This window comes from Bos indicus, chromosome 10 (assembly GCF_029378745.1).
Source record: "Bos indicus isolate NIAB-ARS_2022 breed Sahiwal x Tharparkar chromosome 10, NIAB-ARS_B.indTharparkar_mat_pri_1.0, whole genome shotgun sequence".
NCBI lineage: Eukaryota > Metazoa > Chordata > Mammalia > Artiodactyla > Bovidae > Bos > Bos indicus.
In genome coordinates, this window is record NC_091769.1 from 50998663 (window position 1) to 51023449 (window position 24787).

At 43.2% G+C, this 24787-nt stretch overlaps 1 protein-coding gene across 2 annotated transcripts; it reads right to left on the bottom strand.

Annotated features, from left to right (window-relative positions):
• Window positions 1-23: 23 nt before the first annotated feature.
• CCNB2 (cyclin B2) lies at window positions 24-24713 on the bottom strand. 2 transcript variants are annotated; one of them, XM_019968753.2, is made up of 9 exons: window positions 24546-24713; window positions 22544-22672; window positions 22325-22438; window positions 13430-13600; window positions 12718-12876; window positions 10860-11096; window positions 10424-10564; window positions 1751-1861; window positions 24-297 (listed from the first exon to the last, which is right to left on the bottom strand). In XM_019968753.2, the coding sequence occupies exons 1-9, from the start codon at window positions 24567-24569 to the stop codon at window positions 187-189; spliced, it is 1197 nt and encodes a 398-aa protein (XP_019824312.2). In that variant the 5' UTR covers window positions 24570-24713; the 3' UTR covers window positions 24-186. The 2 variants fall into 2 exon arrangements, with proteins under 2 accessions (XP_019824312.2, XP_070652774.1); XM_070796673.1 differs by lacking the exons at window positions 24-297; window positions 1751-1861 and adding an exon at window positions 7657-8149.
• Window positions 24714-24787: the final 74 nt, after the last annotated feature.

Below are 24787 nucleotides of genomic sequence, written 5' to 3' on the forward strand. Positions count from 1 at the left end.
TACCCAAACACAAACACACAGGATACCTTAAGAAAATCGATAGCTTTATTTTTCCTCAATATACATTTAGAAAACTGGTCTAAGAGGTTTCATGAGATAGACCAGAGGACTATATACAAACTCAGGAATTCCAGATCAGCAAGACAAAGTGCACGAACGACACACTCTTCCCCAGGGCCCTGGAGCCTAGGACCGTCCCAGCAGAGGTGAGGCAAGCTCCTGGATGGCTTTTGAGTTCAACTGAGGAATCGTGCTGATCTTCAGGAGTTTGCTGCTTGCATACTTATTCTTGATGGCCTGCAGAAGTCATCAGCGATTAAGCACACATCAGGAGCCCCCCACGACGCCCCCAACCTTACACCTTATTCCTAGTCTAATTTACAAGTATCAAAGGGCCAGATCCACAATCTCCAAAGGGTATGATGATGCCAAACCAGTAAAGATCACAAGTGCACTAGGCAGGGGTCCCCAACCTCTGGGATCGAATGCCTGATGACCTGAGGTGGAGCTAATGTAAAAATAATAGAAATAAAGTACACAATGAATGTAATTGTGCTTTAGTCATCTCGAAATTATGCCCCCCATCCCATCCATGGAAAAATTGTCTTCTATGAAACTGGTCCCTGGTGCTGAAAAGGTTGATGAACACTGCTCTAGGGCAATTTCCTGCCATGCCTAGGAATGGATAAAACCCAGCTGGTAGCACAGGTGACGGGGAACAAACGATTTCAAGGTCCAGAGAGCAGACTTTCTCTCACAAGCGGTGGAGATAGGAGCTGTTTATCATATCTAGTGCCATTGGGACGTAACAAATTTACCAGCACTGGAGCAGTAACTGGCCATAAAGATGAGCGGTAACTGGTGCTCAGGTCCCAGAGGACACTCTCAGGATCGAAACACACTGCTTCCCTGGTGTGCTAAGTCATGCTGAAGCTACAAGGGAGGACGCACGCCAGACCGTGAGGACACCTGCTCTCGCCACCAGACCCTGGGTGAGCCCTGATACTCAGCATCACACAGGCACAGGACAGCACCCTGTCTCCCCTGGTTTCTCCTCTCAGGTGGGCCATAAAGAGACAGACGCCGGCCGCCAGGACTCTTCCTGAATGGGCTGCTTGCCTCGCCTCCTTCACCACGCTTGCTGTTCAGGTGCACTGTAGTGTTAGTTGCTCAGTTGTGTCCAGCTCTTTGCGACCCTATGGAGTGGAGTCCACTAGGCTCCTCTGTCCATGGGATTCTCTAGGCAAGAATAGAGGCTCTTCCCCACCCAGGGACTGAACCACGTCACTTATGTCTCCCACACTGGCAGGTGGCTTCTTTACCACTAGTGTCACCTGGGCAGTCCCTCTCAGTCACTGTCCTAAAAGATGCTGGACAAAGGCCCTGCATGAGGTCACCCGAATACCCAAGCCTTCCAGAGGGCCACTCAAGCCGGGCCCTTACATGCAGGTTGGCATTCCCTGCTCGTGGTGCGCCCGCCCCAGAAAGTTGGGTGGAACATGGGTAATGCACTGAACAGCTGCCTGGGGCTGGACACAGGGAGCCCATCTACCTTGTTGTAAAGGCCGTCAGCTCTCAGGGTTTATCTGTATGCTCCAGCCCCTGGTCTACTAGAGAAAGATAACGTGTGTGAAACAGACTCACACACATGCCAAAGTATTTACATGAAGATGCAAACACATACACATCCGTCCTCTCATACCCTGAACCCGTAACCTAGAGTCTGACCAGGTGCGGGAAGAGTACTCACGGTGAACTTGGTCATGTTCTCGTTGACACGCACAACGTTTTTGGCCATGTGCCGCATGACCTCCAGCACCTCGCTCTCTGTGTAGCCGGTGTAATACTGCTGCTTTAAGTTCTGGAACACAGTGCAAAGCAGCCGCGAGATGAAATCCCCTCTCCCTTAGGACAGCACATCTTACATATGCTGACATTAGTGATGTAAAAGCTATAAAAATATCCTTCCCTGCTGGAAATTCAGCCTCAGCCTCAACCACTATTGCAGTATCAGCAAAGCTGCCAGGAAACACAGGATGACTCTGGCTCTGAGCTGGACTAAGTTAAGACACTACAAAAACTCTCAGCTCAATCAAATGGCGAAGGTCCCAAATAATTACATTTTAAAGAAGGTTGCACAGATAAGTAGGTTAGTTCAACTAACAAAGCTTTCAGGCTTGCCTCTGTCGCCACACTGAAAGGGGAAGGAAAGAGGGACACAGTATAAACAGCCCAGAAAGGGCTGACATTAAGGGCACGCCTCAGTCCCCGCTTAACAGCCCAGCGTGGCAGCGTCCAGTGGGGAGTTGAAAGCCCAGATATCCATCCTGGCAGTCAGGGGAAGAGGTTCAGGACTAGGAAATAAACCGGGGGACTTCCCTGGTGGCTCAGTGGTTAAGAATCCACCTGCTACAAAAATATACAGTGGAGAAAAGACAATTTCTTTCACAAATGGTGCTGGGAAAACTGGTCAACCACCTGTGAAAGAATGAAACTAGAACACTTTCTAAACACCATACACAAAAATAAACCAAAATGGATTAAAAATCTAAATGTAAGACCATAAACTACAAAACTCTTAGAGGAAAACATTGGCAGAACACTCTCTGACATAAATCACAGCAATATCCTCTATGACCCACCTATCAGAGTAATGGAAATAAAAACAAAAATAAACAAATGGGACCTAATTAAACTTAAAAGCTTTTGCACAACGAAGCAAACTATAATCAAGGTGAAAAGGCAGCCTTCAAAATAGGAGAAAATAATAGCAAACAAAACAACTGACAAAGAATTAATCTCCAAAATATACAAGTAGCTCATGCAGCTCAATACCAGAAAAATAAACGACCCCAATCAAAAAGTGGGCCAAAGAACTAAATAGATATTTATCTAAAGAAAACATACAGATGACTAACAAGCACATGAAAAGATGCTCAACATCACTCATTAACAGAGAAATGCAAATCAAAACCACAATGAGGTACCATCTCATGCCAGTCAGAATGGCTGCGATCCAAAAGTCTACAAGCAATAAATGCTGGAGAGGGTGCTGGAGAAAAGGGAACCCTCTCACACTGTTGGTAGGAATGCAAACTGGTACAGCCACTACGGAGAATACTCTGGAGACTCCTTAAAAAACTGGAAATAGAATTGCCATACAACCCAGCAATCCCAATGCTGGGCATACATACCGAGGAAATCAGAATTGAAAGAGACACATGTACCCCAGTGTTCAGCGCAGGACTTTTTACAATAGCCAGGATATGGAAGCAACCTAGATGTCCATTGGCAGACGAATGGATAAGGAAGTTGTGGTACATAAACACAATGGAATATTACTCGGCTATAAAAAAGAATGTATTTGAGTCAGTTCTAATGAGATGGATGAAATTGGAGCCTATTATACAGAGTGAAGTCAGAAAGAGAAACACCAATACAGTATATTAACACATATATATGGAATTTAGAAAGATGGTAACGATGACCCTACATGCAAGACAGCAAAAGAGACACAGATGTAAAGAACGGATTTTTGGACTATGTGGGAGAAGGTGAGGGTGTGATGATTTGAGAGAATAGCATTGAAACATGTATATTCAGTTCAGATCAGTTCAGTCGCTCAGTCGTGTCCGACTCTTCGCGACCCCATGAATTGCAGCACGCCAGGCCTCCTTGTCCAGCACCAACTCCCAGAGTTCACTCAGACTCATGTCCATCGAGCCAGTGATGCCATCCAGCCATCTCATCCTCTGTCATCCCCTTCTCCTCCTGCCCCCAATCCCTCCCATCATAAGGGTCTTTTCCAATGAGTCAACTCTCCACATGAGGTGGCCAAAGTATTTGAGTTTCAGCTTTAGCATCATTCCTCCCAAAGAACACCCAGGACTGATCTCCTTTAGAATGGACTGCTTGGATCTCCTTGCAGTCCAAGGGATTCTCAAGAGTCTTCTCCAACACCACAGTTCAAAAGCATCAATTCTTCGGCGCTCAGCTTTCTTCACAGTCCAACTCTCACATCCATACATGACCACTGGAAAAACCATAGCCTTGACTAGACGGACCTTTGCTGGCAAAGTAATGTCTCTGCTTTTTAATATGCTGTCTAGGTTGGTCATAACTTTCCTTCCAAGGAGTAAGCATCTTTTAATTTCATGGCTGCAATCACCATCTGCAGGGATTTTGGAGCCCAGAAAAATAAAGTCTGACACTGCTTCCACTGTTTCCCCATCTATTTCCCATGAAGTGATGGGACCAGATGCCATGATCTTTGTTTTCTGAGTGTTGAGCTTTAAGTCAACTTTTTCACTCTCCACTTTCACTTTCATCAAGAGGCTTTTTAGTTCCTCTTCACTTTCTGCCATAAGGGTGGTGTCATCTGCATATCTAAGGTTATTGATATTTCTCCCAGCAATCTTGATTCCAGCTTTGTGCTTCTTCCAGCCCAGCATTTCTCATGATGTATTCTGCATATAAGTTAAATAAGCAGGGTGATAATATACAGCCTTGATGTACTCCTTTTCCTATTTGGAACCAGTCTGTTGTCCCATGTCTAGTTTTAACTGTTGCTTCCTGACCTGCATACAGGTTTCTCAAGAGGTAGGTCAGGTGGTCTGGTATTCCCATCTCTTTCAGAATTTTCCAGTTTATTGTAAAAGCAGAGACATTACTTTGCCAACAAAGGTCCGTCTAGTCAAGGCTATGGTTTTTCCAGTGGTCATGTATGGATGTGAAAGTTGCACTGTGAAGAAAGCTGAGTGCCGAAGAATTGATGCTTTTGAACTGTGGTGTTGGAGAAGACTCTTGAGAGTCCCTTGGACTGCAAGGAGATCCAACCAGTCCATTCTAAAGGAGTGTTCTTTAGAACACTCAGTTCTAAAGAACAGTCCTGGGTGTTCTTTGGAAGGAATGATGCTAAAGCTGAAACTCCAGTATTGGCCACCTCATGCGAAGAGTTGACTCACTGGAAAAGACTCTGAGGCTGGGAGGGATTGGGGGCAGGAGGAGAAGGGGATGACAGAGGACGAGACAGCTGGATGGCATCACCGACTCGATGGACGTGAGTTTGGGTGAATTCTGGGAGTTGGTGATGGACAGGGAGGCCTGGCGTTCTGCAATTCATGGGGTCGCAAAGAGTTGGACATGACTGAGTGACTGGACTTAATGGAACTGAATTGTGATCCACACAGTCAAAGGCTTTGGCATAGTCAAAACAGATGACCAGTGCAAGCTTGATGCATAAAGCAAGGCAATGAAAGCCAGTGCTCTGGGACAACCCAGAGAGATGGGGTGGGGAGGGAGGCAGGAAGGGGGTTCAGGGACGCATGTACACCTGTGGCTGATTCATGTCGATGTATGACAAAAACCACCGCAATATTGTAAAGTAATTAGCCTCCAATTAAATTAATTAATTTTTTTAAAAAAGAGAATCCACCTGCTACCACTATTTACAATAGCTAGGACAAGCGAACTAGATGTCCACCAACAGATGACTGGATAAAGAAGCTGTGGTACATATGTACAATGGAAAACTACTCAGCCATAAACAGGAAAGCATTTGAGTCAGTGCTAATGAAGTGGATGAACCTAGAGCCTATCATACAGAGTGAAGTAAGTCAAAAAGAGAAAAACAAAATATCGTATATTTACACATGCATATGGAATCTAGACAGATGGTACTGATGAAGCTATTTGCAGGGCAGTGATGGAGATGCAGACACACAGAACAGACTTAGGGACACAGGGGGAGGGGGAAGGAAAAGGCAGGACAAATGCAGAGAGAGTAGCATGGAAACATACACACTGCCATATGTAAAACAGATAGCCAGTAGGAATTTGCTTTATGACCCAGGGAACTCAAACCAGGGCTCTGTGACAACCTAGAGGGGTGTGATGGGGTGGGAGGTGGAAGGGAGGTTCAAGAGGGAGGGGACATAGGTATACCTGTGGCTGATTCATGTTGATGTACGGCAGAAACCAAGACAATACTGTAAAGCAATTATCCTTCAATTTAAAAAAAAACGGAATTCACCTGCTAATGCAGGGAACACGGGTTCAATCCCTGGTCCAGGAAGATTTCACATGCCATGGGGCAACTAAGCCCACGCATTATACCCAGAAAAGCACTGCAGTAAGAAGCCCATGCACAGTGACTACAGTAGCCCTGCTTGCCGCAACCAGAGAAAACCCACGCTCAACAAGGGAGGCCTAGCACAGCCAAAAATAAATAAATTTAAAAAAAAAAGAAAGAAAGAAACTGGGACATAAGCAGCAATCTAAGCTATGAAACCCAAAAGAATTATGACTTCCCAGGTGGCACCAGTGGTAAAGAACACCTGCCAATGCAGGAGACACAAGAGAAGCAAGTTTGATCCCTGGGTCAGGGAGGCATGGCCATGATCCCCTGCAGCGGGGCATTGCAACCCACCGCAGTATTCTTGCCTGGAGAATCTCATGGACAGAGGAGACTGGCAGGCTACAGCCCATAGGGTTGCAAAAGAGTTGGGCACGACTGAAGGAACTTGAGCACACAACACACAGGGCTCTCTTGTTGGGCCCTCATGGTTAAGAACGAGAAAAGCCACAGCACTCAGAAGCATGTACACCCAGCCTCCCAGAGAACAAAATTTAAGCAAAAAAGACAGCTGTTGACTGATAGTAAGACTTATTTTGCATGAAGATATGTAACCTGACGATTTCAGTTTGTGATAAAATTCTAAAAGCTAAAACACACCACTTTCATATGCACAATATAATTGGGAAAATAAACCACAATATAACCTTAATCCTAAAATAGTTTAAAGGAAAAAAGAAGTAAGCAAGAGTGAATCTGATGTAACACACAGCTACTGGCATTTTGATATTAACTGCCAGTAAACAGGGAGGCCTACAGTTGCTAGGTTTAGAGCCAAGGAAGCAGCTCTAATAAGACTAAAATGGGCCACTGGTACCAAGATCACGTGCCCTCCGTGGACCAGTGACTTTTTGTCTCCAATTTTGTGTGTGTGTTTTTTAATGTTTTTAATTGGAGGAAAATTGCTTTGCAATGTTTTGTTGGTTTCTGCTATACAACAGCGTTAATAAACCATTGTTGTTCAGTCGCTCAGTCATGTCCGACTCTGCGACCCCATGGACTGCAGCCGCCAGGCTTCCGTGTTCTTCACCATCTCCTGGAGTTTGCTCAAACTCATGTCATATATGCCCCTCTATTAAACCTCCCTCCCACCTCCCCATCCTTGCCTATTTTTATGTCAAATAATCTCAAATCTATAGAAAAATTGAAAGAATAAAATAATATCTGTATAGTCTTTGTGCAGATTCATCAGTTCTTAATATTTCACCACTTTCTCTCCTCCTCTTCTCCTCCCCTGCCACTCACTCATAGCATCTGCAACTCACTTTCACACGGTTCAGCAAAAGTTGTATGTGATATGTGAAGCCATCGAATGGCTGAACCATGTGAAAGTGAGTCGTAGGACTTCCCTGGTGGTTCAGGGGTTATGAAGCCGCCTGCCAATACAAGGGATATAGGTTCGATCCCTGGTTCCAGGAGATTCCACACACTGTGCTGCAAATAAGCCCGTGTGCCGCAACTATTGAGCTTGCGCTCTAGAGCCCACAAGTCGAAACTACTGAAATATGTGCAGCCTAGAACTGCAATGAGGAGCCTGTGCAGCACAACTATAGAGTAGCCCCCTCACCACCACGAGAGAAAGCCTGCATGAGCAACAAGACCCAGCGTAGTCAAAAATAAATGAAAAAAAATTATGGAAAAGGAAGTGAGTCGCAGACACCATGACACATCACTTCTAAATGTTTCACAAGTATCTCCTAAAAACTATTGATATTTTCCTCCCTAGCCACAATAACTTTATCACATAAGAAACATCAACAGTTCCATAGTATCATCTATTATACAGTCAATATTCAAATCTCTCCAATTGCTGCAAAAATATCTTTTACAGATTTTTTTTTTAATATATACCCAGGGTCCAATAAGGTACACACAGTCCATTTGGTTGCTGTTGTCTTTGGTGTTTAATTTCAGACTCCCATTTTCTTGGCTTTAAGTGACACTGACTTTTTTGAAGGATCCAGGCCAGCTGGTTTGAGAATTTCCCACATTCTGGATTTGTCTGTTTCCTGATGGCTAGATTCAAATACAACATTTTGAACATGAATTGTCGATAGGGGAAAATGCATACTTCCTACTGCATGAGAAGGAGGTCAAGTCAGGTTGTCAAAGATACAGGTTTTCTTCAGAATCACTATGCAACTGAGGGGTGATACTTGGAGAACAATATGAATCTTGTTCTCCAAAATTATTTTACCTAATGCTTATAATCATCAACTGATGATCCTTGCTGGAATCAATTATCACTGGGGGGTTAAAAATGGTGGGTTTCTATCTCTACCATTATTTCTAATTAGCTGGGCTTTCTACTGAATTTTTTTTTAACTCCCTCCCTCTCTTCCTCATCTTCCTTTCTTCCTTTTTTTATCATTATGGACTCATGCATTTTTTAATGCATTATAATCTATTGGATCATAATTCTTTTTAATGCTCAACTGTAGTCAGAAGGAACCCTTTCAAGCCAGTTTCTATGTCCTCTTTTGACGTAACCCCATTGATGTTTGAGAATTTGCTTGCTCCCTGTTATAAACTGCTCTAGGCTCACCGTGTACTTCCCCTGCCATAGTTCTGAAATCAGATATTTCTCAAAGGAGCCCTAGTTCCTAGTGGGTCATGCCTTGAGTATCTAAGATGAGAGCACTAGGCATCTTCATTGCTACTGGGTTATCACTCTTTCTGGTCCTTTCATTATTAATTTATTGATGTTTCTAAAACAGAATTAATATTACAGGGTTTTCTTTTTGTTTGTTAACAATATTTTATCTTCTTACAGTGAGAGTTTTCATCCTTAATAACATGAATGTTTATTTGCTCAGTCATGTCAAACTCTACGCAATCCCATAGATGGTCTCCTCTGTCGAATTCTCCAGGCAAGAATACTGGAGTGGGTTGCCATTCCCTTCTCCAGAGATCTTACCGACCCAGAGATCAAACCTGGGTCTCCGCATTGCAGGCAGACTCTTCACTGTCTGAGCCACCAAGGAAGGTCTACTCTTATTTGCTTTATCCTACAACATACTTTCAGAATTCTAACAGACTACTACCTCCTATTAACAGATTAGTGAACCTCCCAAGTAAGCTTTAAATGTGACCTTTTTTGTTCATTTTATTGACCTTCACATCCCACTATAGATGCACAGTCAGAATGCTGTGTTCAAAATTCTTCTCTCTGTTGCCACTCTGAATATACAGTAACATTTTTCTGCTTAATTCCAGTTCAGGATTTGCATAGAATGCCAATATTGTTCAAAAGTCAAAAAAGTTACATTACGTTGTATACAAGCTAATAAAAAATTATAACCAGGAGTCCTGCTTCCCCATACCCACACCCAGAGGTATCCATCTTCATTCATTTCCATTTATATGTTTTTTGAAAAATGAGCAAATACATCACACACATACATATCCCCTCTCTCTTATTTCCATTCTTTCTTATATAAATGTAAACTCTATCGACTGTGTAGAGGAACAGGTTCACCATGGCACCCTGGCAATCTTGCATGTATCCATCACAGGCCATGCAGACAAAGGTTGGAACCACATGGATCTGCCTTGGCTTTGTGATCTTGTGATAAGATGGGGTCTTATTGCCTCCTGGGTTCAGCTAATGTGTTTGCTCTGCTGTTTGTGGACTCTAAAACTGCTTAATAGGAACCTCCCTGGTAGTCTAGCAGCTAAGACTCTGTGCTCCCAATGCAGGGGATCCCTCATCAAGGAACTAGATCCCACATGCTGCAACTAAGACCTGGTGTAGCCAAATAAATAAGTGCTTTTTTAAAAAATATATAAATAAATAAAACTGTTTAGTGGTGGTCAAGAGTGGGCTCGTCCACAAAACTGCTCCTCTGACTGCAGGCAACAGTCCCCTATGTTTCACTGCTATCCTTTTTGATGTTCGAAACAAGAACCCAGGGAGCAGCTGACATCTTTGACTACTTGAATGAACCTGAAAGTGGCTCAATTCATCTTTACCCTTCTAAACAAGGTCAGGTCTTGGCCCTATTTTGTCTTATGCGCTTGACAACTTGCTTGTTTCACTTAACAAAATAACCCAGAAATCTTCTTGCCTCAGTTCTAGTGGCCTTCCTCACTCTTGACGATGCTGTAACACATGTGTAATATACCACGGCATAGTCCCCCAGTCTCCACCTGCATCATTCCAGAGGCTCTTTTTGGCCTGTGGACTTTTAACAGCTATTTCAAGTACAGCACTGTGAAAATGCTAATACATTTCATATCAAGAGGCCCTAAAATATAGCTAGTACATTTCTTCTTAAACTCAATACTCACCCATTTTCCTTGGCCTAGAACCTTCTGGGACAGGCAGGAAGCGGCTGCCGCCACCTTGGAAGGGTGATAGTGCACCATGTCATAGTCAACGAGAGTCAGCTCCATCAAGTATTTGGCTAAAGTGTGCTGTTCAACATCGACCTACGAAAAAACAGCCGGAGATGGAAAGAAGCACGGCTGTTACTACTCTCCTGAAAAATTCTGGGTGAGATCTAGGAAATCAAAGCCACTGAAATCTCTTTTCCTTCCCAGGCACTGATCTGTTCCCCAGCATATTACAAACACAGAACATAAAGTCTTTTAAGAACTGACAAGTATTAGGACTTGTCTAAGAAATGCTTCCTATCAACTCATAAGCTTTCCTTTCATTGGATCATTTCTGGGATGAGACAACAAACAGCAAAATAAAGTCTCCTAGAGAACTGGAGGCACTTACCTCCCCAGCTTTCGATGCCCGCCTTAAAAAATGTAGTGGCAACGGTCGACCCAGCTCAAATTTCAGTTCCTTCAAAATCAGAGTTTCCATTTCTCGAATTTGAGAACTGGTATAAGCATTGTCAGTGATGTAAACAAAGTCTTCGATGTTTGGAGAAAACATTTCCTCATACTTGGAAGCCAAGAGCAGTGCCGTAATGCCAACCAGCTGAAGCTTCTTACGAGAGACTGGCTGAACCTAAAGAAGAACAATGTGCCAGAAGTCTTAACCAAGGAGAACGGGGGCTCTGGGTGGAGGAAAGTGAGAGCAAACCAAATCCTGGAGAAGCCCACATCAGCCCTGCTCACACCTCTCTTAAGGCCCAGGAACCTCAGCACTGACCAGCCACCACCACAGCATGCGGCACCTGCCTGTCATGGAGTGCTCGCTCTGTGCCAGGCACAGGGCTGAGATTCAATCATCTCATCGAATCCTCACAAAAATCCTGGGCAGTACATATTTTTTCCCTCACAATTAGATAGCCTGAGAAGAGATGCAGACACCAGCCCAAGATTGGTCAATTGCTGACAGGGAAGAATTAGCCTGATGACCAAGCTCCCAGGCAGTGCTCTGCTCGCATCGTCCTGGCTTGAGTGTCTGGGGAAGCCCCAGTGTGGCACTCAGCATGGTCTGAGTCACGATGAGGCCAACCAAAAAAGCAGGAGTTTAACAGGTGAGGAGGGCCAACGAAGGGGGGCCTCAAGCGTTCCTTTAATCCTCACCAAAAGTACACTTATTATTCAGCCTGAAGACCCTTCCAGAGATGCTTCAGTGTCAGAGGAAACCTAAATCTAGAGTGTAAGTCCTTCTCTTGACTTTTTTTTTTAAACTAGGAATTTGCGTGTTTTGCTTTAACTCTCAGTATTGAAAATCTGCCAAAAATATGACAATGCTTTCTATACCACTGAGGATTTTGGGACAATGAAAACCAATGGCTCTATGGTTGCTTAGCATTTTGCAGACTCTCAGGGTCATTATTATCAACACAGATATTACTGTATTGTTTGGGCAGCATTGTAATTGACCTACACCTATATTATAAATGTTGACTTTAAATAAATAAAACCTTAGGGCTTCCCTGGTGATCCAGTGTCTAAGACTCCAAACTCTCAATGCAGAGGGCCTGGGTTCAACCCTTGGTTGGGGAACCAGACCCCACATGCTGCAACTAAGACCTGGTGTAGCCAAATAAATTAATTAAAAATAAATCAATAAATCCTTACCTGCAGGACTACCAGTTGGTAGATAACACATTAGAGGTCAAGGTCTGGCATTTCTTCTCAGTGTTCTTGCACTACTGTAGATATTTTGATGATTATTTCTGCCTCTCAGCTTCATTTCTTACCTTCCTCTTTGCTTTAGACCTCACATTCTGAGTATACTCCCCACACATCCCTCCAGCCCTTTTAAGAAAACTGTCTCCTCCTTCTTCTACAGTCATTCAATGCTATGACTGGCTGGAAGCTATTAAGTTCTCTAGCTAAACTCTTCATCTTTCAGATAAGAGAGCTTAACACCAAAGAGTACTGAACTATGGAAACTGTGCAAGTGGGCCTTGGAGAACCAGCCTCCAAAGGCACCGTGGGCTTCAGATGGACTTTCAGACCATCTGCTGGTTTGTCTCCTTTGATGAATGGTTGTGGTGAGACAGCATCTCCTCTGGGCACTTTTCAGCAGGCTGACCTAAAAGCAATGGTCAGCATTCCTGGAAGTGTGACATGCTTGAACTACCGCCTTCCCTAGCACTTGAAGTTCTTTGGCATCTCATAAACTGGCCTTTGGTCTTTTCTTCTGCGCAGAGTCCCCAAAGCGGGCTCACCTGTAAATATCGGTCCATGACGGCAACACACATGTACAGCGTTTCCTGCAGCAGCCTGAACTTGGAGTGCACTTGCACCAGCCAGTCCACCAGGATGGCACGCATGCGGCCGTTTATGTCTCTCCCATCTAGGAAATGTGGGTTTATGGACTGCAGAACCTGTGGGTGGAATTGAAAAGTTTAAAAAGCTGACTTCGGTGAACAACAAGGTCCTGCTTTAGCTATAGTCAATGTCCTGTGATAAACCATAATGGAAAAGGATACAAGAAAGAACATATATGTATATATAACTGAGTCATTTTGCTGTACAGCAGTAATTAACACATTGTAATTCAACTATGCTATGCTATGCTAAGTCACTTCAGTCGTGTCCGACTGTGTGTGACCCCATAGACGGCAGCCCACCAGGCTCCGAGGTCCCTGGAATTCTCCAGGCAAGAACACTGGAGTGGGTTGCCATGTCCTTCTCCAATGCATGAAAGTGAAAAGTAAAAGTGAAGTCGCTCCGTCGTGTCCGACTCTTAGCGACCCCATGGACTGCAGCCCACCAGGCTCCTCTGTCCATGGGATTTTCCAGCCAAGAGTACTGGAGTGGTGTGCCATTAAATAAATTTTTTTTAAAGTAAAAAAAAAAAAAGCAAATTTCATTTCCTTCCCAGCTGTGTGGCAGATTCCACACTGCTGTACAACCAAACCACAAAGGCCCTCTCACCTCAAGCTGCCTTAGATACTGGTAGATATCCTTTACGTAGTCACTGCAGAGCTGAGGGTTCTCCCAGTCCTCGGTATCAATATCCTCAATTTTGCAGAGCAAGGCATCAGAAAAAGCTTGGCAGAGGTTCTCCTCCTTCATGGAGATGTCCTGAGGTGTGGGAGAAGGACCCTGCACCCACAAGGGAAAGCGCATGGACCTTAGGAGCAGACTTGATCACAAATGCAGGGTCAACTGGTTAAAAGCATCACATGCATTTTTATAAATAATAAAGCCCCAACAAATACATTTCAGAGTAAGAGGTGAATAATTCAAGTAGATGAAGTATTTGGAGATAAACTCTTCTGTTTAAAAATGGTCTCATCCTTCAGTTAAAAATGTACTTTAGTCAAAAAAAAAAAATGCTCTAATTTTACTCAAAATGAAAACCCAGGTCCTCACAGTGTACGCCCAGGTAGGGCTTATGGGCCCTACATGATCTGGCCCTTCCCTCTTCCCTTGCTAACCCATCGCTTACTTCTCTCCCCACTGTTAGCTCCTCATCAGCCTCCTGGTCAGGCCTCCCTCACCACAAGCAGGCTCCCTCTTCCCAGAAGGCTCAGTCCTTGTATCCACGTGGGTAATTCCCTCACGTTCTTCTTCAAGTTTTGCTTAAGTGTTATCTTTTCAATTAGATTTACCCCTATTTAAAATTACCATCTGTTTCTATAGCGTGCCCCCCTCCCCCAACACACACACGTTTCATCTCTCTAGTGTTTTACCCAACGAATCTATAACCTCCTAATATACCACAGAGGAGAGGCCGGGGTGCCCTCTGCTCCTGGGTGATGTAACGGCCCCAGGGTGGGCAATGGCAGCAGTGAGGCGGGGGTGCACCCCACTCCTGGGCGTTCTTCAGCATCAGTTCCTTTCCCAGAGCCCCTCCCTGGTGACTCCAGCAGGGCCTTTGCCTTGGCCCCCGGATGGCACACTGACCAACATTCAGTGGCCAGTGAAGGTTTACACGCTCAACGAGGACCAGCAGGGGGACAACCAGGGCACAGGGCATGTCATTCAGCTACATGAGGTGGCTGAAGGGCATGTCCCTGCAAGTCAGGGCCTGATAAAATGGTCCACTGGAAAAGGGAATGGCAAATCACTTACTATTCTTGCCTTGAGAACCCCACGAACACTATGAAAACGCAAAAAGACATGACAATGAAAGATGAGCCCTCCAGGTCGGTAGGTGTCCATGATGCTAATGGGGAAGAGCAGAGAAAACAGCTCCAAAAGAATGAAGAGGCTGAGCCAAAGGTAAACAACGCCCAGTTGTGGATGTGTCTGGTGGTGAAAGTAAAGTCCGATGCTGTTAAAAAACATTACATAGGAACCTGGAATGTTCAGTCCATGACTCGAGGTAAATTGGATATGGTCAAACAGAAGATGGCAAAAGCGAATATTGACATTTTAGGAATCAGTGAAATAAAATGGACGGGAATGGACGAATTTAATTCAGATGACCATTATATCTACTACTGTGGAAAAGAATCCCTTAGAAGAAATGGAGTAGCCCTCATGGTCAACAAAAGAGTCCAAAATGCAGTTACTTGGGTGCAATCTCAAAAACAACAGAATGATGTCAGTTAATTTCCAAGACAAACCATTCAATATCACAATAATCCAAGTCTATGCCCTAACCACTAATGCCGAAGCTGAACTATTTTATGAAGACCTATAAGACCTATTGGAACTAATACCAAAAAAGACGTCCTTTATCACAGGGGACTGGAATGCAAAAGTAGGAAGTCAAGAGATATCTGGAGTAACACATAAGTTTGGCCCTGGAGTACAAAATGAAGCTGGGCAAAAGCTAACAGTTTTGCCAAGAGAATGCACTGATCATAGCAAACACCCTCTTCCAACAACACAAGAGACAACTCTACAGAAGGACATCACCTGATGGTCAATACCAAAATCAGACTGATTATATTCTTTGCACCCGAAGATGGAGAAGCTCTATACAGTCAGCAAAAACAAGAGCAGGAGCTGACTGTGACTCAGATCATCAGCTCCTTATTGCAAAATTCAGGCTCAATTTGAAGAAAGTAGGGAAAACTACTAGGCCATTCAGGTATGACCTAAATCAAATCCCTTATGATTATACAGTGGAGGTGACGAATAGATTCAAGAGACTAAATCTGACAGAGTGCCTGAAGAACTATGGATGAAAATTCGTACCACTGTACAGGATTGGTGATTAAAACCATCCCCAAGAAAAAGAAATGGCAAGAAGGCAAAGTGGTTGCCTCAGGAGGTCTTACAAATAGCTGAGAAAAGAAGAGAAGAGAAAGGCAAAGGAGGAAAAGAAAGGTATACATATCTGAATGCAGAGTTCCAAAGAATAGCAAGGAGAGATAAGAAAGCCTGCCTAAATGAACAATGCGAAGAAACAGAGGAAAACAACAGAATGGGAAAGACTAGAGATCTCTTCAAGAAAATTAGAGATACCAAGGGAACATTTCATGCAAAGATGGATACTACAAAGGACAGAAATGGTATAGATCTAACAGAAGCAGAAGATATTAAGAAGAGGTGGCAAGAATACACAGAAGAACTGTATGAAAAAGGTCTTAATGATCCAGATAACAACAATGGTGTGTGATCACTCACCTACAGCCAGACATCCTGGAATGGGAAGTCAAGTGGGCCCTAGGAAGCATCACTATGAACAAAGCTAGTGGAGGTGATGGAATTCTAGCTGAACTATTTCTAATCCTAAGAGACGATGCTGTGAAAATGCTGTACTCAATATGCTAGCAAATTTGGAAAACTCAGCAGTGGTCACAGGACTGGAAATGGTCAGTTTTCATTCCAATCTCAAAGAAGAGCAATGCCAAACAATGTTCAAACTATTGCACAATTGCACTTATTTCACATACTAGCAAGGTAATGCTCAAAATCTTTCATGCTGGGCTTCAACGATAAGTGAATTGAGAACTTCCAGATGTTCAAGCTGAATTTAGAAAAGAGAAGAACCAGAGACCAAACTGCCAACATCCATTGGATCACAAAAAAAAGCAAGGGAATTCCAAATATCTACTTCTGCTTCATTGACTAAACTAAAGCCTTTGACTGTGTAGATCACAACAAACTGTGGAAAATTCTGAAAGAGATGGGAATACCAGACCACCTGACCTGCCTCTTGAGAAACCTATATGCAGGTCAGGAAGCAACAGTTAGAACTGGACATGGAACAACAGACTGGTTCCAAATTGGTTCCAATATACATCAAGGCTGTATATTGTCACCCTGCTTATTTAACTCTTATTTAGCAGAGTAAACCATACGAAATACCAGGCTGGATGAAGCACAAGCTGGAATCAAGATTGCGGGAAGAAATATCAACAACCTCAGATATACAGATGATACCACACTAATGGCATAAAGCGAAGAGGAACTAAAGAGACTTTTTCTTTTTTTAAGAGACTTCATGGTGAAAGAGGACAGTGAAAAAGTTGGCTTAAAACATTCAAAACACTTGGCACAACATTCAAAAAACTATGATTATGGCATCTAGTAATATCACTTCATGGCAAATAGAGACGGAAAAAAGTGAAAACAGTGACAGATTTTATTTTCTTGGGCTCCAAAATCATTGCAGACAGTGACTGCAGCCAGAAAATTAAACGATACTTGCTCTTTGTAAGAATAGCTATGACAAACCTGGACAGTGTATTAAAAAGCAAACAACCTTTGCCAACAAAGGTCCGTACAGTCAAAGCTATGGTTTTTCCAATAGTCATGTACATATGCGACAGCTGGACCATAAGGAAGGCTGAGTGCCGAAGAATTAATGCTTTCAAACTGTGGTGCTGGAGAAGATTCTTGAGAGTCCCTTGGACAACAAGGTGATCAAACCAGTCAATCCTAAAGGATCAACCCTGAATATTCATTGAAGGATTGATGCTGAAGCTGAAGCTCCAATACCGTGGCCACCCGATACGCAGCCAACTCATTGGAAAAGACCCTGATGCTGGGAAAGATTGAAGGCAAGAGGAGAAGGGGGCAACAGAGGTTGAGATGCTTGGATGGTATTGCTGACTCAATGGACATGAGTTTCAGCAAAGTCAAGGAGATGTGAAGGACAGAGAAACCTGGTGTGCTGCAGTTCATGGGATCAAGAGAGTCAGGCACCACCTAGCGACTGAACAACAATATATCACAGACTTTATTTATATATTATGCATATTATTTTCTACTTCTACCAGAATGTAAGTTCTATAACCTTACATTTATTCAAACTGATTTTGTCCACTAAGGTATCTCAAATACCTATATCATCCCTGACACATTTTTTTTGGCATGGTTGCTCAGTCATGTCTGTTTCTTTGCCACCCACTGGACTATACCACCAGCCTCCTCTGTCCATGGTATTTCCCAGGCAAGAATACTGGACTGGGTTTCCATTTCCTTCTCCAGAGGATCTTGCCAACCCAGGGATTGAACCCACATGTCTGGTTCACCCAGGAGGAAAAATCCTCCTGGTAGGTGGATTTTTTTTTTTTTTTTTTTTTACCACTGCTACACCTGGGAAGGCCCCCTGACATATAGTAGGGTTCAGTAAATATTTACTGAGTGTAAGAAACTTAGACACCTAGGTTCAGAGATTCCTAGAACTGATCGTTTACTTTGGCAGTGCCCTCTTGAGCAAGTGTAATGTTTTCTTCTGATCAACTAATTTATTCTAAATTGAGAAAGTATTTGACATGAAAAAGCAGGAAAGCACATTCCAGCCTATGAATAAAACAGGAGGAAGCAAAGACTGAGCAAGTAGATACCCAGTATTTTATTTTCTTATCGTGACTGGGTGATTATTTAAAAAAAAAAAAAAAAAAATTACACAAATTAAAATTGTATGGAGTTAAAACAAGCATTTAGTAATGAAGCATAAATAAACCATTACTTTTTTTTTTTTTTTAAAGAATAAGAGGTACTTCTCAAAGTATAGCCTAGGACTGCTAGGCTGTAAGAATACATATTAATGTAATAAAATGTAGAAAGAAAGAGAAGGCAGGATAATAAACAAATTTAACTTACATAAAAACTCAACGATGACAGTTTCCAGTCTTAGAAAAGAAGAAAACAGTAACAGCCACAGGATATGTAGCAATTCAAATCATGCCCTTCCCTCTTAAAGAAAAGGTCTTGAATTGAGGAAGGGCCAGGTGAGCAAGAGGTATACAGGTATAACTCATCTACTAAAGAATTTAAGAACTACTAGAAGGAATAAGAAAAGCTACCTGAGGTCCTAGGGAGAAACCTAGTAAGGTCTTCAGAGAGCGCACAACTCATTGAGTAGGCAAAGGCACACGAGTACAAAGTCCCAGGGGAAGCCAAGAAATCAAGGCAAGTCTGGGGACTAAGCATTGATTTGAGAATGGAGAGCGTAGTGTATGAGGTGACAGAAACCGACTGGAAAGGTGAGGGAGACCATGGCTAGGGAGCTTAGATTTTATCCAAAGGGAAGTGAATACCCTGAAGGCACTGAGCAAGAGTGACTAGAATCAGATGTGTGTTTTAATAAGTATGTGCAGCTTCAGTTTAAGGTTTCCTTTTTAGGGATAATCGTCATTACTCTCCCCAGGAGGGGCAATCAGTACCAGGAAGCCTGGTTTAAGAAGACAGAAGTATACTACTATAAAGCTACAGGCATCAAGACAGTATGGTATTGGTACAAAAACAGAAATACAGACCAATGGAACAGGATAGAAAGTGTAGAGATAAACCCTCGCACCTACGGGCACCTTATTGTTGAGAAAGGAGCCAAGAATATACAATGAAGCAAAGATAGCCCCTTCAACACATGGTGCTGGGAAAACTGGACAGATACACGTAAAAGAAGGAAATTAGAACACTTCCTAACACCATACACTGGAGAAGGAAATGGCAACCCACTCCAGTGTTCCTGCCTGGAGAATCCCAGGGACGGGGAAACCTGGTGGGCTGCCGTCTATGGGGTCGCACAGAGTCGGACACGACTGAAGTGACTGAGCAGCAACACCATACACAAAGATAAACACAAAATAGATTAAAGACCTAAATGTAAGACCAGAAAATGTAAAAATCTTACAGGAAGACATAGGCAGTACACTCTGACATAAATCACCAGCACGATCCTCTCTGACCCACTTCCAAGACTAATGGAAATAAAAATATACAAATGGGACCTAATTTAACTTACAAGCGTTTTGCACAGCAAAGGAAATAAACAAGATGAAAAGACAACCCTCAGAATGAGAAAAAATAATTGCAAACAAATCAAATGACAAAGAGTTAATCTCCAAAATATACAAGCAGCTCCTGCAGCTCCATATCAGAAAAACAAACAACACACTCAGAAAAGTGGCAGAAGACCTTCTTTGGAGACATTTCTCCAAAGAAGACAGACAGATGACCAATAAACACATGAAAAGATGCTCTCAACATCTCTCATTATTAGAGAACTACAAATCAAAACCACAATGGGGCACCATCTCACACCAGTCAGAATGGCCATCATGAAAAATCTACAAACAATAAATACTGGAGAGGATGTGGAGAAAAGGAGTCCCTCTTGTGCTGTTGGTGGGAATGTAAATTGACATAGGCACTATGGAGAACAATATGGAGATTCCTTTAAAAACTAGAAATAAGACTACTGTGTGATCCGGCAATCCCACTACTGGCATATACCCTGAGGAAACCACAATTCAAAACGACATGTATACCCCAATGTTCACTGCAGCTCTATTTATTAATGCAATGAACAGGACATGAAAATAGCCTAGATGTCCATTGACAGATGAATGGATAAATAAGCTGTGGTACTGATAGACAATGGAATATACTCAGCCATAAAGGGAACAAATTTGAGTCAGATGAACTGAGGTGGACAAACCTAAAGCCTGTTATACAGAGTGAAATAAGTCAGAAAAACAAACAAGGCATATGAATGCATAAATATGGGATCTAGAAAAATGGTACCGATGAACTTATCTGCAGGGCAGGAACAGACACACAGACGTAGAGAACAGACTTGTGGACATGGCGGGGGAACAGAGAGGACAGGACAAACTGAGAGTAGCCATGAAATATACACATCACCGTGCGTAAAAGAGACAGCCAGCGGGAAGCTGCCGTATGACACAGGGGCCCAGCCCTGCGCTCTGCAACAACCTACAGGGGTGGGATGGAGTGGGAGGTGGGAGGGAGGTGCAAGGAGGGGATATATGTATGCTTATGGCTGATTCACCTGTTGTACAGCAGAAACCAACAGTACGTTGCAAAGCAATTACCATCCAGTTAAAAACAAATAAAAATAAATTTTAAAGAAGAATAAGACAGAAATATGTACTTCAGATGCCTTAGCAGCTTGAATAATCACCTGTGTCTACTCAGAAGCACACCTAAGTTTAGTCATATCCAAAAGCCACCAGGATAAGACAAGGATAATTGGTCTGGGCCTTAATTTAGAATTTCTTGAAAGCATTCCTTTTGGTCTCCAACATAACTGAATTATTATAAAATCCTTTCTAAGATCTCGCTTGCCTCTGGAGATAATAACCTAAGTTCTGTGAGCCAACTGTGCACTGGCCAAACTGTCCAGTGTCTGCTGCGTGCAAAGATACCAGGCATCAACTAGTTGTCCAACACAAAAGTGGTCCTAGAGCAAAAGCTTCACATGAGATTGATGAATGAGTTCTGTGAGTTGTCAGAGACAACTGAAAAGTAGGCTCAGAAACAATAAAGTTGTGAGACTGTGCTGAACTTGAGACATGGTTCTTTGGTAAAGGATGTGTGGAGTGTGAAAAAAAGCTACCGGAGTTCTCCCAGCACCAACATTTAATGAATCGGGTCTGTTAAGAGAGCAGATTAATATGCATATGCAGGGCTTCCCTGGTGGTCCAGTGATTAATAATCTGCCTGTCAATGCAGGGGATGTGGGTCAATTCCTGGTTGGTGAGCTAAGATCCCACGTGCCAGAGGGGAACTAAGCCTGGCCGCCACAACTAGAGAGTCTGTACGCAGCAACAAAAGACCCCACAAGCCACAACTAAGACCCAATGCAGCCAAATAAATTATAAATATGCAAATATGTAGGTGTAAATACCTATATATTTAATAATAAAAGTTTTTTTTTTTAAATTATATTTTACTTTCAGCTGCTCTAGGACTTGTTGTGCGGGCTTTTCTCTTGCTGCAGGAGTTAGGCCTACTCTCTAGTTGCGGTGCTCAGGCTTCTCATGGTGGCTTCTCTTGTTGCTGGTACACAGGTTCAGTTGCTTCTCATCACGTGGGATCCTCCTGGCCCGGGGGTCAAACCCCCACATCCTGCACTGGCAGGAAGATTCTTCACCACTGAGCCACCAGAGAAGCCCCAAGGTTCTTTTATTTGCTAGATTTATAATAGATAATGTCAACTCAGTGCAATAAGGAAGGACTCCAAGAAAAACTGTTGATTCCAGTCAGAGTTCACGATTTGCAGCAGTGACTGTGTATACGCGCATACACAAGCATACTCAGTTGTAGTATGCTCTGTTCTTCCATGAGTGAAGATCTCAGAATTCCAAGCTTCCACCCCCTTCACAGGCAAGTTCATTCCTATAGTGAATTATTTTTAATAAAATCTATCAAATTTTCCTCTGAGATCATGAAATTTATTTAGGTATTAAGGTATTTAACTTTGTTACTCAAGGTCATAACATTATGTTAAGGTACCATTACTACAAAGATGTTCATTTTCTACACTGTTGTCTTAAAGCAGAGCTCCTGCTATCAATGTTCTTCAAAAGTGACAGTGACGATAAAGGTGCCCTTACACCATAGCCCCAAACTGGCTACTCTGTTAAGTATGCTTGTAAATTCAGAATTTCCTACCTTTGGAGCCAACACATCCATCTGCACTGGTTTCACAGAAGCAGTAGGTTTCGGGTGCTTGTTGACATTTGTTGTTTTGGTGGGTGGAACAGGTACTTTAGTGTTCTGGGCTTTCTGAAATGAAAAAGAAATGTAAAGAGGGCAAGACAGCCTGTGTTGCCACTGAGTGCTCTACAGGGTCAACCTAGTGTGCAGAGGTGCAGCCCTCACAGTTGTTACCTTAGCTACTTGTATGGCTCGGGTTGTAACCCGATTTCCAATTTCTTCTAAAACTGCCCGCCTGATAGTCACATGACTTTTAGGTTTAGAATTAACTCCCGTGTCATTATTCTCTAAATCGGTGGACACCTAAAAAAAACAAAAAAACAAGGAAACAAATTACTGAAAGTTGAGATAATTTACAATACTTTGCTGGTGTCAGATCCTCAGGTTCAGAATTGATTTGGCAATGGTGAATCTACTGAGGTCTATCTGCGAGAGGGAAAGGCAAATTTTAGGAAGTCTAAAAATGCTACTTTCTATTTATAACATCACTCTAAATTAGGCAAATACACTCATTCACTTTTTTTTTAATCCCACTAAGAGCTTCACAGGTAAGTGGCTATTTCCTATATGGACCCTGTATATGAATGGCATCTATTTAAAAAACTTTCTGGACAGAGATGAGTAACAGGTGCAATTAAGATACAATATTAAAAAGCTGTTTGAAAGCCAGATGTTTAAAACCTAAACTAGGTTTTGATTCTACAAATAAGTGCTCAGATTGGCAACATCTTTAAAGACAGCCTTTTAGCTATGAGGGTGCCATAGCATGTGAGCTCTCTTTTATTAGGGATATTTAGAAAAGTTTTCATGGGTAAAATAGTTTTATCTCAAATTCAGAGAAACTGTGAATTGTATGAAATAAAAATTGTTAACATGTGTTAGAATGCACTTAGAAACAAAAACTTGTTAGTAAAAACAAGAAAAGTTTTACATAGAAAAGTTTGTTTTATTATATGTGATAAACATTTCAGGAGAAAAAAACAGCATGTACTATTCTTGATAATTTGGGGTCCTAATTTTAACATATTTTCCAACAGAGGGTTTGAATGGACCTACCAGAACAGATAGATGGGCAGGGGAATATGCAAGCCTTACCTGAATAGAAGGGAATTTGAGTATGAAAGCACTTTATGGGTAGTTTAGACAAAAATTACTTATCAGTTTGACTCACATTCACAAAAGGATTACAGTTAAATACAGAATGTATTCAACTTATTAGGATCCTCAAAAGTCACACTGTTCAAGTCACTGCCAATTTTAAAAAGCGTTCGAAATTTCCTGTGGGTTGAAGTGGTAATCTAGGTCAATCCATCTGGAAGGGGAAATCAGCAGCTTTTAACAAGCCTACAGCCAGGAGGATGGAGCTCAGGTGTGTCAGGGCCCCCTACTTTTCAGCAAGGAAAAAAGCAGATCCAGGTACGATTCAAACCCACAGAAAAAATCCACACCACCATTAACACTTTGTTTTTTGCAAAGATGAAATAAATGAATTTGGACCTTCTTTTAGTCTGCCATATGGCTCCAAATAATATCTCTATTACATTTGAGTAAAGGAAATTACTTTTTTAAAGGGACAAGACCATACATTGGCGAACTTAGCCTTGTAAGACTTCGTGTGCAGAAATAGAGGAAACTCATACAAAGTGAAATGTGCAAACATTTGAAAAACAGCCATAGCTGTTGCTTGATTACACATTTGAAATACTTTTCAGCCTGCGGAATTTCTTCGTCCTTCTCCCCTTCCCCACCGCTGATTCCTTAGCTGGCAAGGACTGAAAGAGGAAGAAAACCCCAAGAAGCTGTATTTAGATAACTCTCTTGACAACAAAGCGCTCTCGGGAACCCCTTGCCCAGTCCTAGGCCCAGCGCTCCAGGGACTCACTTGACAAGTGCCAGGCCCGAGGCGTTTTCCTACGCTTCCCTCGCCCCGCGGAAGGGACTGCCAGGCCAGGAGCCAGCACCGGGAGAGCGGAAGCAAGGCGGGGAGAAGTCAGCCGTAGGGGATAGGCCTCAGCTCAGGGCCGGCCAGGCCCCAGGGCCCAAGCCGACGGCAGGAAGAGGAAAGCGGCGCAGCTTGGAACGAAGTTCAAAGCCGAGGAGAAAGAGAAGCGAAAGTCGGCGGAGCAGGCAGCGCGGCCGGGCCCAGGACCGTGCGGAGGGTCGCCGGCCCACTCACCGTCGGGCGTCGGAGCAGCGCCATGAGGAAACGGACAAGCAAGAGTGGCAGCCCCGCCCAGGGAAGGACGCGGACTGGACACAGAGAGGACTAGCTTCCGCCGCGAAGTTAGGACTGGGCTCCGGGCCCGCAAGCTGAAGATCTTCGAGAAGTCGTCTAGTTCCAGGATTCAAATACCGCGCCGCTCGCGCCCCCATTGGGCGGCCCTACGTACCACGCGCTCTTCCTATTGGCTAGGCCGC

Bases quoted from the DNA above. Each gene is read 5' to 3' on its own strand.
- CCNB2 (XM_019968753.2), bottom strand. From the start codon at position 24,569: ATGGCGCTGCTCCGACGCCCGACG. The intron at 22,673-24,545 runs GTGAGTGGGCCG...TGTTTTTTTTAG, and splicing joins CGCTGCTCCGACGCCCGACG to GTGTCCACCGATTTAGAGAA. The intron at 12,877-13,429 runs GTGAGAGGGCCT...TTCCACCCACAG, and splicing joins AGTATCTAAGGCAGCTTGAG to GTTCTGCAGTCCATAAACCC.